This window comes from Oncorhynchus keta, chromosome 31 (genome assembly GCF_023373465.1).
Source record: "Oncorhynchus keta strain PuntledgeMale-10-30-2019 chromosome 31, Oket_V2, whole genome shotgun sequence".
Lineage (NCBI taxonomy): Eukaryota > Metazoa > Chordata > Actinopteri > Salmoniformes > Salmonidae > Oncorhynchus > Oncorhynchus keta.
This window is the reverse complement of record NC_068451.1, coordinates 2388339-2401647: the sequence shown is the minus strand read 5'-3', so window position 1 is coordinate 2401647 and position 13309 is coordinate 2388339. Positions and strand designations below refer to the sequence as shown.

The window sequence follows — 13309 nt, the reverse complement described above, 5'->3', positions numbered from 1 at the left end:
GTCCTCAACTGGACAGCTTCATTAAATAGTACCCGCAAAACACCAGTCTCAACGTCAACAGTGAAGAGGCGACTCCGGGATGCTGGTCTTCTTGGTGGAAGGTGTTTTTGGTGGAAGCCAATTGAGGACAGCGCCATGGTGCTGAAATGGTTCGAGATCCATAGACTGGGCAGCACTCGTGGACAGTGCCATGGTGCTAAAATGGTTCTAATATAAATATGTGAAGGTTTCTCTATCATCACCAATAGATGCGCAAACATATAATTGTGAACAAGCCATTCTTCTCAGGGAATCCAGAGGAAAAGACAAACAGACTTCCAACGGGGATTACATATGAATGCATAATAAGCAGCGTGATACAACACAATACAGTTGAGTCAGGGAGCTTTCCATACCCTTCTCCAGCACTGGATAAATCAGCTGTTGGTTACTCTGCATATCTGCCTATCAGTTGCACCGTTGGCTTCTGTAGTCCCCTTTAACCCTTTAAGAAATCGCCTCGCCATTGGGATACAGCCCGCTGATTATATCGATGCTGCTTTACTAGCCTACTGGGTTCTTAAATGACGTGCCAGACCAGGGGGAGGAGTGAGATAATAAATACATAAATTAACAAACAAGGCAAGTCCACCGAAACGCCACCATCCACCTCCTCAGTTTCAAGCATCGTCGGTGGTGAACGGTGGATCACTGGGAGGAAGAACGACACTGTTATTGAATGGCCCATAAATTGAGAGGCGAAATAGTTGGCTGAAAAACTGGGGTCCTTAGCGAGGAATATAGTCCTTCGCTGGAAGAGAGAAGGACGCGTTGTTGGTCGAGCATCATCCACAGCGAACCATCATTTTATAAGGAGGAGACCATCCAAACCGTTACAGTAAGGACTTTAGAATAGAATAACCTACAAGTAATTGAACGGATATTTAATTGTAAAACATTTATTACTAATGTAGAATTATACAAATCAAACATTGCAAAAAATATATACCCGTTTATAGACAATTACAACGAGAAGGTATCATAGAAAATAAATCGACCTCATCTCTCCCTTTGCCTTTTTGTATTGCATATTGATGATAAATTGCACCTCTGTTAGCCTATTGCCCAATCTTATTTATCAAATCGAGTTCATATAGCATGGGCCAGGGCTAAGTAAGGCATAGGCTATCGGTAAATTGGACTCGAGAGGAAAGCACGACGCAACCTTATTTGCCATTATCCATGTCAAACATCCTTTTCAATTTGTCGTTTCATTTCCGATCTCAGAACATTTCCCCATATCTAGGCTGAGAGTAATTTTTTCCTATATCCACCTCCACAGTGGATTTTTAAGGGCAGTCTGGAATACCACGACTGGTTGTGCTTTGGGGGGGACCATTTTTGACGTTTGATTCGTGAGGTTTGACGCCACGGAGAGAAGATGTCGGGGCAGACGCTGACGGACCGCATTGCCGCGGCGCAATACAGCTTAACGGGATCGGAGGTTGCTCGAGCTGTTTGCAAAGCCACCACTCATGAGCAGACAGCACCCAAGAAAAAACACCTGGAATGTAAGTATGGCCTCCCCATCTCTACACACACCTAACAAGTACTGGTTCCCTGCCTGTGTTTGTGTGTGTGTGTGTGTGTTCCTGTGATTTAATAATATTATACCTATCAGTGGAGGCTGCTCATAATGGAGCAAATGGAATGTCATCAAACTATGTGTTTCATGTATTTGATACTAGTCTACTCATACCGCTCCAGCCATTACCACGAGCCCATCCTCCTCAATTAAGGTGCCATCAACCTCCGGTGATCCCTATACCCATATTATAATATTATTACATCAATAGTAATGGTTCACCATCTTCATTTGCTTGTGTGAAATACATTTTTTCATCATGTAGACCTAAAACAAATTATGTTTTGCTTTAGCCAGACTATCCAGGCCCCTTGCCAGGATTCACTGATCAATATTGATGCCTGCTGTGCTCATAAAAGGGGAAGTTAGACTGAAGTAGTCAACTCCGAGCCAGGACATTGAACAGAACAGAGCCATCAGCCTCCTACCTTTGCATCCTTCCTTCCACCCTCATTTGAGAAATAAGTGATCTGATATGGTTGAAATGGTGGAAGCTATGGGATAGAACCATGAATTACACCTAGCCATTTTTGTTAGATCAGGGATTACCTCAAAGAAGAAAGGAAGGAAGGAATGAATGAAGGAAGTTAGGCAGGCTATGTTTTTAAAGCATTGGATCAGGGCCTCTATCTGTCTGAATAATAGATTCCTGCACCAATGTTGCTAAATGCATAATGCAAAAGGTCAAAGGTCCTATTGTCACTACTACCAACACAGGCTTGTACCTTGGGACCTGGTCAGTTTGAGGGGGTATAGGAGGCAGAGTGGCACTGTGTCTGGTATCAAAGCCCCACTTTGTTAGATGGTGAGGAGATACAAGTCTTGTTTTTCAGGTTTTGCCTTACAACGACATAGAAAACCCGATGTGTTGAATTCACTTCTCAGTTTCAGAGTTGTATTTTACTAAATGTCTGAAACACCCAAATACAATGAGTATACCAAACACTAGGAACATCTTCCTAACACTGAGTTGCACCTCCAACCTTTTGCCCTCAGAACAGCTTCAATTTGTCAGGGCATGGACTCTACAAAGCATTCCACAGGGATACTGGCCCATGTTGACTCCAATTACTTCCCACAGTTGTGTCAAGTTGGCTGGATGTCCTTTGGGTGGTGGACCATTCTTGATACACAGAGGAAACTGTTGAGTGTGAAGCATCTGTCAGCGTTGCAGTTCTTGACACAAACTGGTGCGCCTGGATCCTACTACCATATCCCGTTCAAAGGCGTTTAAATATTTTGTCTTGCCCATTCACCCTCTCAATGGTGCACGATCCATGCTTCAATTGTCGCGAGGCTTATAAAATAATGATTTAACCTGTCTCCTCCCCTTCATCTACACTGATTGGGATCATATAGGGATCATATAGCTTTCACCTGGATTCATCTGGTCAGTCTATGTCATGGAACGAGCAGGTATTCTTAATGTTTTGTATACTAAGTGCATACCCCTGTATGCGATTATGTGTAAGCATTTGAAAGATTATACAATCCTACCTAAGAGAATCTTTGTCATGGGTGCCCATGTCAGGCACCAGATCAATTTAATCCAAAGGCCTCTGATTTGCATCAGGCCTACATTATCACTGATTGCAGGTGGCTTGTTTGCCTCACTTTCTCCCTAAGAACCATTGATGATCAGTCTGTGGCAGATAGTCCAATACTGCGCCAGCTAGGTAACCTAAGGCTATAGTTTCTCCTTCTGTACATCATCAATATGAAAACCACGAGTGACCTTGGAAAAACCTCACAGGGAAAAATCTATCCACCCAATCCACCCTCCTTGAGTCTGGGACTAAAGCATATTTATGTTCTCTCCTTAATCATGGGATTGGGGGATTGGAAAGCCCACCCCCGGCCAATCATGTGTCAGCAATCTTTTGACATCTTGGAAAGTGCAGACTCAGTGTCCTCTGCTCCTCATAGCCAGTCACTCTCGTTTAGTGCTCTGAGTATATGTGATGTCGCTCATTGACTAGCTCTAAGAAACAATGCTCTCCACTGAATACACAACAGGTTCACACACATATATATGCATGCACACACACACACACACACACACACACACACACACACACACACACACACACACACACACACACACACACACACACACACACACACACACACACACACACACACACACACACACATTTATTCCATATTACTTTCATCACAGTTATTGCATCTAGTACAAAAGGTGGAAATTGTACACACTGTATGTCTATGTCTGATCATGACAGAAACTTAACCAATGTTCCAAATTGTGCCACAAGTAATCTCACTCTCTTAAACAAATTGGATTTCTGTAATCAATTCAGGTCTGATTTACATGAATTTATCCTCCTCAACAAAGAAATGGTGAATGATAATGAATTCCTGTGGGATGCCATTAAAGGGTTCATTAGAAACAATACAATAGCATTTGCTTCTGGTTTGAACAAGCCTCAACAGTCTCACGTTATCCTTGCTAACTCGTCCACAGCAGAACATTTTTCCAGCCGAGAAGGAGAGAGAATTATTCATCATCAAATCGGAGTTAAATTCCTTACTCAGATTAAGAGCAGAATTTCTCATTCATAAAGTCAGACAAACTGATTATGCGGACGGTAAAATAGACCTAGCTTCCTCTTAGCGAGTAAATTACGCAAAATAATGATAGTCTTGATGACGTCGTTCCCATTCAGTCTGACGTGTTCTCTTTTTCACCATCAATCAATTTACACTTTAAAAATTGATATGAAAAGGTATACAGCTCTGAAGTACAAAATACAGAAGAGAGCAAGAGACCCTTTTTCGAGGGCTTGAATCTAGCACAACTCTCCTCCGATGATTCACACTCTAAATGCACCTACAGTATAATGCTCATTGAACTGCACGATGCATTGAAAGACATGAACTGAGGTAAATCCCCTGGATGGGATGGCATCGCACCGGAATTCTATTGAACCTTTTGGTCTGAACTTGGCTTGATATGATTAGAAATGATACAAACATCTATTCAAATGGGATTTTTCAATAGAGAGGTTAATAGTGCAATTATCTCTCTGTTACATAAAGACACAACTCTCTATTCAAGCCATAGGCCTCTCTCCCTCATTAACAGTGACATGAAATTGTACGAAAAGGTTCTAGCCAAACGTCTTGAAACCATTTACCCAAACTAGTTAATCCTGATCAAACAGGTTTTTATCAAACATAGATTGTCTGACGCCAGTCTGAGACGTCTCATATGTATAATGCACATTACTCCTAATATACCATCCCCCTGTGCAGTCAGGCCTTTGTCCTTCTCTGGTATTCTATGGAAAGAATGGTATTTGGCTAAATATTTATAAATATGTATCGTAACCTCATTGCGATGGTCTTGATGTGCAACCAATGCTCCTCACAGTTCGACATCAAACGGGGAACTCATCAAGGCTGTCCAGCATCTAGTCACCTATTTTCCCCATCACTGGAGCCTTTAGCTAAAACAATAGATCAATCCCAAGATTTAGAGAAAATATCAGTTGAGGACACGGACCACCAAATCTCATTATATGCAGATGACATACAGTGCATTCGGAAAGTATTCAGACCCTTTGAATTTTTCGACACTTTGTTACATTACAGCCTTATTCTAAAATGGATTAAATTGTATTTTTTCCTCATCAATCTACACACAATACCCCACAATTGTAATGATGGGGCGGTGAGTCGGAAGCAGGTGCAGGTGAAACGTTTTAGTAAAACAACAAAACCAAGTACATGACACTAATATACGCAAGAACAATACCAACTGGTGAGTGAACCTGGGAGAGTGACATAAAGGGGAGGAAATTATGAAGATAATGGAGTCCAGGTGTGAATCATAATGATTCACAGTTGCGCGTAATGATGAGTGCCAGCTGTGCGTAATGATGAATCCCAGGACCGGTGGTTAGTACTCTGGCGACGTCATACACCGGAGGGGAGGAGAGGAGCAGACGTGACAATAATGACAAAGCAAAAACAGGGTTTACATTTTTGGGTCAAAAAAATAAAAATAAAAATATCACATTTACATAAGCATTTAAACCCTTTACTCAGTACTTTGTTGAATCACCTTTGGATGTGATTACAGCCTTGAGTCTTCTTGCATATGACGCTAAAAGCTTGGCACACCAGTATTTGGGGAGTTTCTCCCATTCTTCTCTGAAGATCCTCTCAAGCTCTGTCAGGTTGGATGGGGAGCTTCGCTGCACATCTATTGTCAGGTCTATCCAGAGATGTTAGATCGGGTTCAAGTCCGGGCTCTGGCTGGGCCACTCAAGGACATTCAGAGGCTTATCCGGAAGTCTTGGCTGTGTGCTTAGGGTCATTGTCCTGTTGGAAGGAGAACCTTTGCCCGAGTCTGAAGCCCTGAGCCCTCTGGAGCAGGTTTTCATCAAGGATCTCTCTGTACTTTGCTCTGTTCATCTTTCCCTCGATCCTGACTAGTCTTCCAGTCCGTGCCACTGAAAAACATCCTCACAGCATGATGGTGCCACCACCATACTTCACCGTAGGGATGGTGCCAGGTTTCCTCCAGACGTGACGCTTGGCATTCAGGCCAAATAGTTCAATCTTGGTTTCATCAGACCAGATAATCTTATTTCTCATGGTCTGAGAGTCCTTTAGGTGCCTTTTGGTAATCTCCAAGTGGGCTGTCATGTGTTTTTTTTTACTGAGGAGTGGCTTTGTCTGGCCACTCTACCATAAATACCTGATTGGTGGAGTGCTGCAGAGATGGTTGTTTTTCTGGAAGGTTCTCTCATCTATACAGAGTAACTACAGTGGGGAGAACAAGTATTTGACACACTGATGATTTTGCAGGTTTTCCTACTTACAAAGCATGTAGAGGTCTGTAATTTTTATCATAGGTACACTTCAACTGTGAGAGACGGAATCTAAAACAAAAATCCAGAAAATCACATTGTATGATTTTTAAGTAATTAATTTGCATTTTATTGCATGACATAAGTATTTGATCACCTACCAACCAGTAAGAATTACGGCTCTCACAGACCTGTTAGTTTTTCTTTAAGAAGCCCTCTTGACACATTTGATCAAGATAAATGTCTTTCTTGGTTGGAAATTGAGGAAAATATAGTGTCACCAGTCAGACTGAGAGATACTATTCTCTTCCTCATCTCCTAAATTGTGCCGTACTCAGTTAGGACCAATAATCTCCCACACAATATAGACCTGGCAACAAATCGAAGAACTGGGTAATTGGAAAGTGCAATGGCATACCCAAACACCAATATTTAGAAATAGCTCCCTACCTTTGGGAGGGAAACCTATTATTTTTAAACAACGGTCTGAACAAACAACTCATACATTTTCAGACATAATGAATTGATGAAGGTTTATTATCCTTTCGTGACCTAAAAAAAAATGTTTAATTTGGTATGTCATTTTTATTTTTATTTTTACATTTGCAGTTAAGAACTACTATGTGCACTTATGAACACCATTCCATCCACTCACTGAGTTTTGGAACCTACATGCACATGATGTGGGACTGCCCCAGTATGAAGACCTTTTGGTCCCAGGTCGCCAAGTCTGTATCGAGCCCAGTTGGTGCTGCCATTTCCCATCTCCCCAGTATTTTATTGTTGAAGATGACTCTTCACTGACTTTCACAGTACCCCAGAAATGAGTATGGTTGTCTGGACTGACTGCGGCAAAAAGAATGTTATTGACCAGATGCAAGCCTCCACATAACCTCAGCATAACGCATAGAAAATGGTGGCACCTACAATGAAGGGGGATTTGCACCAATTTGTAAGTCGCTCTGGATAAGAGCGTCTGCTAAATGACTTAAATGTAATGTAAATGGGTGGGGGAGATGGGACAGACAAGACAAATAATATAGATCTTTAAAAAATTATTTTTCATTTTTTTATATATGTAATTTTTTTAGATTATTGCAGGTCTGTGATCTGAACCCCTCACAAAAACATTATTAGATCTAACAACATTATGAATTTAATAACTTTTGCATCCAGCACATTTTCTTCTCAGACTTCAATAATTGAGAGAGAAAAAAGGAAATATACAAGAAGTATGATTTTTGAGCAAAATAGGGATCCTACTGTTTTATTATTCATTTCTAACTAGTTGTGATGCTGTCCTTCCAAGACTTGTTCATCAAGGCTTCCCCATCGGCTAGAGGAGGACTGGAAATTGTTATTCATTCTGAACATGTTCTTGCCTGATTGAGGTACACCGAAGCACACTTAATGTTGTTAGCTTGTGACAAGGAATAGTTTGTCTGGATATAAGAGTGGTGCCATCTAAAAAGCTGAAAGGTCTCTCGTGTCTTTTTCATTTGAAGACTCTGTGTCCCCGGTATGTTTCCATGGTGATTTCGTGAGTGTGATATCGTCAAACACCAGGCCTGTAAGCTTTCCATGCTGACCCATAAGCGGGAATCATCCTTACCTCACCCATATTCATTCTCTCCCAGTAGAGAGTGAAATTATGCAGTGTGCTGCAGTGAGGAGAGAGAGAGAGAGCCTCCAAACTCTCTCAGGTGTCCAACCCTCACTGGACAAGGGATTTCACTAGACATAAATCAGTAGTAGTGTAATAGGACACCAGTGTAGTAGCTGAACTAGATCACTTGGGTCATGTTCAGTAGGGCACTTTGTCGCAAAACATTTTGTAAAGCAATATTTTTCATTTAAAATCTCCCTGTTTCAAAAATGTTTCTCTCTTGAGAACATGACTCTGATCAGAAATGGGTCTTCCTCCTGCCAGACGACACAGTAGACTATAATGGTCCGTTTGTCAGTCAGGATTCCTCAGACCACACCTTCACACCTAGAAGATGGTGTAGCTTCACACCACAGCTTACATCGAAAGCCATGAAAAGAGTAAGATGTCAGGTCAGCTCTCATCTTAGCAGGGGATTGGAGACACCTGTGTGAAAGACCCATGCGTTAATTATTTTAGAATTGTGATCATTACAGCTGAACAGCAAGGAGGTGCTTTAACATCTTTCAACACTCTTGATGGGGGCTCGACAGGGCCCGCTTGTGTCTTCAGTGCAGGCTCCAGCAATCTTAGAGCTGTTACACTGCTTATGTGTGAATGCTAAGTACGTTTTCCTGCCAAGTTCTCGTTGTGTGGAAGGGGATAGAGAACACAACTGTATAGGGACGCTATGGATTAAGAAGCCCAGCTTTGTGTGTCTATGCCAGTCATGGCCCCCAGCTGCCTGGGCACAAGTCTTGGGAAACGTTTAACCACTTCATGACTCTCACATCAACTTATTATTGTGGCCATGTTGGGATTCTGGCTTCTACCGTGCTTTTTGGTCCCTATGGTCAGAAAAACGGATCGTTTTCATACTGACTTAAAAGGTTAAGACCCCAGTAAGATGAGAAGAACAGCCTTAGCCTCAGCCCAGAGGGAGGTAGTGCACTGGCAGGATTTGGATAATAGCCAAATTAGATGGTTCAGAAGGAAGAGACCTGCTACCCTGCTGCTCATAAGGACCACCATCTTTATCCAATGCAATTTAAACAATATGGCTTCCATCCTCTTGCCCTGCTACAACAGCTGTTTGAGTGTAAATGAGTCATGATTAGGGCTGTGGACACACACGCATGCACGTACACACACCAAAACACATACATAACAACACATATATATTCTATCATGACATCCGACAGGCATTTGCAGCAGAATACCCATCTCTCTCTGTGTGTGTGTGTGTGGGGGGGGGTGTTAATTATCACCAGCACTGTTAATTATCACCTGCACTGCCTAAATCTAAATCAACAGTCATTCCAATTAACAGGTTTTATGTAGTAGTAGGGGTTGGAGGGCACAGGGGAGGAGGTGAGAGGTGGCAGCAGATATGTAACCCACCACCTGGATTTGGTCCCATTTAGAAAAATTGGAAATTGTGTTTTTTACATTGGATAAAATTAGTCAGAGATAGAAAATAGTATATCATACACTGCAGTTGAGGAACAATGGGAAAGTTATTCTGCTTTGAAAGTTAATAAACTTGTAATGCCACTATTGAGAAAATGCCCTTAAATATTTTGGTACACCTACTGTTTTGGTACACCTACTGGAGAGTAGTGTACTAAGGTAGTGTACTATACAACCAGATATTTGAAGACTAAAAGTAGTAGCAAAAAAGTAGTAGTACAAATACATTTAATCTGGTCCTTCTGTGGCTCAGTTGGTAGAGCATGGCGCTTGTAACGCCAGGGTAGTGGGTTCGATTCCCGGGACCACCCATACGTAGAATGTATGCACACATGACTGTAAGTCGCTTTGGATAAAAGCGTCAGCTAAATGGCATATATTATTATTAATCTAGTCCTTGGCCTATATCCTAATCTAACTTTGGTGCAGGTCATCAAATCAAATCTCAAAGTGCTGTACAGAAACCCAGCTGAAAACCCCAAACAGCAAGCAATGCAGGTGTAGAAGCACGGTGGCTAGGAAAAACTCCCTAGAAAGGCCAAAACCTAGGAAGAAACCTAGAGAGGAACCAGGCTATGTGGTGATGTTCAGTCCTCTTCTGGCTGTGCCGGGTGGAGATTATAACAGAACATGGCCAAGATGTTCAAATGTTCATAAATGACCAGTATGGTCAAATAATAATAATCACAGGCAGAATTAGTTGAAACTGGAGCAGCAGCACGGCCAGGTGGACTGGGGACAGCAAGGAGTCATCATGCCAGGTAGTCCTGAGGCATGGTCCTAGGGCTCAGGTCCTCCAAGAGAGAGAAAGAAAGAGAGAAAGAGAGAATTAGAGAGAGCATACTTAAATTCACACAGGACACCGGATAGGACAGGAGAAGTACTCCAGATATAACAAACTGACCCTAGCCCCCGACACAAACTACTGCAGCATAAATATATGGAGGCTGAGACAGGAGGGGTCAGGAGACACTGTGGCCCCATCCGATGATACCCCCGGACAGGGCCAAACAGGAAGGATATAACCCCACCCACTTTGCCAAAGCACTAGAGGGATATCTTCAACCACCAACTTACCATCCTGAGACAAGGCCGAGTATAGCCCACAAACATCTCCGCCACGGCACAACCCAAGGGGGGGCGCCAACCCAGACAGGAAGATCACATCAGTGACTCAACCCACTCAAGTGACGCACCCCTCCTAGGGACGGCATGAAAGAGCACCAGTAGCCATTGACTCAGCCCCTGTAATAGGGTTAGAGGCAGAGAATCCCAGTGGAAAGAGGGGAACTGGCCAGGCAGAGACAACAAGGGCGGTTCGTTGCTCCAGAGCCTTTCCGTTCACCTTCACACTCCTGGGCCAGACTACACTCAATCATATGACCCACTGAAGAGATGAGTCTTCAGTAAAGACTTAAAGGTTGAGACCAAGTTTGCGTCTCTCACATGGGTAGGCAGACCATTCCATAAAAATTGAGCTCTATAGGAGAAAGCCCTGCTTCCAGCTGTTTGCTTAGAAATTCTAGGGACAATTAGGAGGCCTGCGTCTTGTGACTGTAGCGTACGTGTAGGTATGTACGGCAGGACCAAATCAGATAGGTAGGAGCAAGCCCATGTAATGCTTTGTAGGTTAGCAGTAAAACCTTGAAATCAGCCCTTGCCTTGACAGGAAGCCAGTGTAGGGAGGCTAGCACTGGAGTAATATGATCAAATTTTTGGGTTCTATTCAGGATTCTAGCAGCCGTATTCAGCACGAACTGAAGTTTATTTCGTGCTTTATCCGGGTAGCCAGAAAGTAGAGCATTGCAGTAGTCTAACCAAGAAGTAACAAAAGCACAGATTAATTTTTCATCATCATTTTTGGACAGCAAGTTTCTGATTTTTGCAATGTTACGTAGATGGAAAAAAGCTGCCCTTGAAACAGACTTGATATGTTCGTCAAAAGAGAGATCAGGGTCCAGAGTAACGCCGAGGTCCTTCACAGTTCTATTTGAGATGACTGTACAACCATTAAGATTAATTGTCAGATTCAACAGAAGATCTCTTTGTTTCTTGGGACCTAGAACAAGCCGAGATGTCTTGTCCGAGTTTAAAAGTAGAAAGTCCGCAGCCATCCACTTCCTTATGTCTGAAACACAGGCATCCAGTTAGGGCCATTTTGGGGTTTCACCATGTTTCATTGACATGTACAGCTGTGTGTCAAAGTTAACATTATGTTTTCGAATGACATCACCAAGAGGTAAAATATATAGTGAAAACAATAGTGGTCCTAAAACAGAACCTTGAGGAACACCGAAATGTACAGTTCATTTGTCAGAGGACAACCCATTCACAGAGACAAACTGATATCTTTCCGACAGATAAGATCTAAACCAGGCCAGAAATTGTCCGTGTAGACCAATTTGGGTTTCCAATCTCTCCAAAAGAATGTGGTGATCGATGGTATCAAAAGCAGCACTAAAGTCTAGGAGCACAAGGACAGATGCAGAGCCTCAGTCTGATGCAATTAAAAGGTAATTTACCACCTTCATAAGTGCAGTCTCAGTGCTATGATGGGGTCTAAAACCAGACTGAAACGTTTTGTATAGATTGTTTGTCTTCAGGAAGGCAGTGAGTTGCTGCGCAACAGCTTTTTGTAACATTTTTGAGAGGAATGGGAGATTCGATATAGGCTGATAGTTTTAAAAATATTTTATAGGTCAATGTATGGCTTTTTCAAGAGATGCTTTATTACTGCCACTTTTAGTAAGTTTGGAACACACCCATCTGGTGGATAGGAGGGCCAAGCACAGGAAACAGCTCTTTCAGTAGTTTAGTTGGAATAAGTCCAGTATGCAGCTTGAAGGTTTAGAGGCCATGACTATTTTCATTAATGTGTCAAGAGATATAATATTTAAAAACTTCAGAGTCTCCCTTGATCCTAGGTCCTGGCAGCGTTGTGCAGTGTCAAGACAACTGAGCTTTGGATAAAAACGTTGTTCTTATTCTCCTCAATTAAGTTGGAAAAATAGGATGATCGAGCAGCAGTGAGGGCTCTTCGATACTGCATGGTACTGTCTTTCCAAACTAATCGTAAGACTTCCAGTTTGGTGTAGCACCATTTCCATTCCAATTTCCATTTCAGGGCTCAGGTAATTTCTGTATTCCAGGGAGCTAGTTTCTTATGACAAATGTTTTTCATTTTTAGGGGTGAGACTGCATCTAGGGTATTACGCAAGGTTAAATTTAGTTCCTCGGTTAGGTGGTTAACCGATTTTTGTGCTCTTGACATTCTTGGGTAGCTTGGAGGGAGTCTGGAAGGGTATCTAGGAATATTTGGGGTGTCCGAGAATTTATAGCACAGCTTTTGATGATCCTTGGTTGGGGTCTGAGCAGATTATTTGTTTTTCGATTGCAGATGTAATAAAATGGTGGTTTGATAGTACAGGATTATGAGGAAAAACATTAAGATCCACAATATTTATTCCATGGGACAAAACTAGATCCAGAGTATGACTGTGGCAATGAGTAGGTCCGTAGACATGTTGGACAAAACCCACTGAGTCGATGATGGCTCCGAAAGCCTTTTGGAGTAGGTATGTGGACTTTTCCATGTGAACATTAAAGTCACCAACATGTTTTATTATTATCTGCCATGACTACAAGGTCCGATAGGAATTCAGGGAACTCAGCGAGGAACTGTAAACAGTAGCTATAAAAAGTGATTGAGTAAGCTACATAGATTTCATGACT

The 13309-nt window shown here is 42.3% G+C and overlaps 1 protein-coding gene across 1 annotated transcript in view; it reads left to right on the top strand.

The window, feature by feature from the left end:
* Nucleotides 1–588: 588 nt before the first annotated feature.
* Nucleotides 589–13309, top strand: part of LOC118364202 (clathrin coat assembly protein AP180-like) — a 48807-nt gene continuing 36086 nt past the window's right edge. The window contains exons 1-2 of the mRNA XM_035745528.2: nt 589–877; nt 1322–1550. Coding sequence (XP_035601421.2) covers nt 1421–1550 — 130 coding nt within the window. The 5' untranslated portion in view covers nt 589–877; nt 1322–1420. The remainder of the gene's footprint in view (nt 878–1321; nt 1551–13309) is intronic.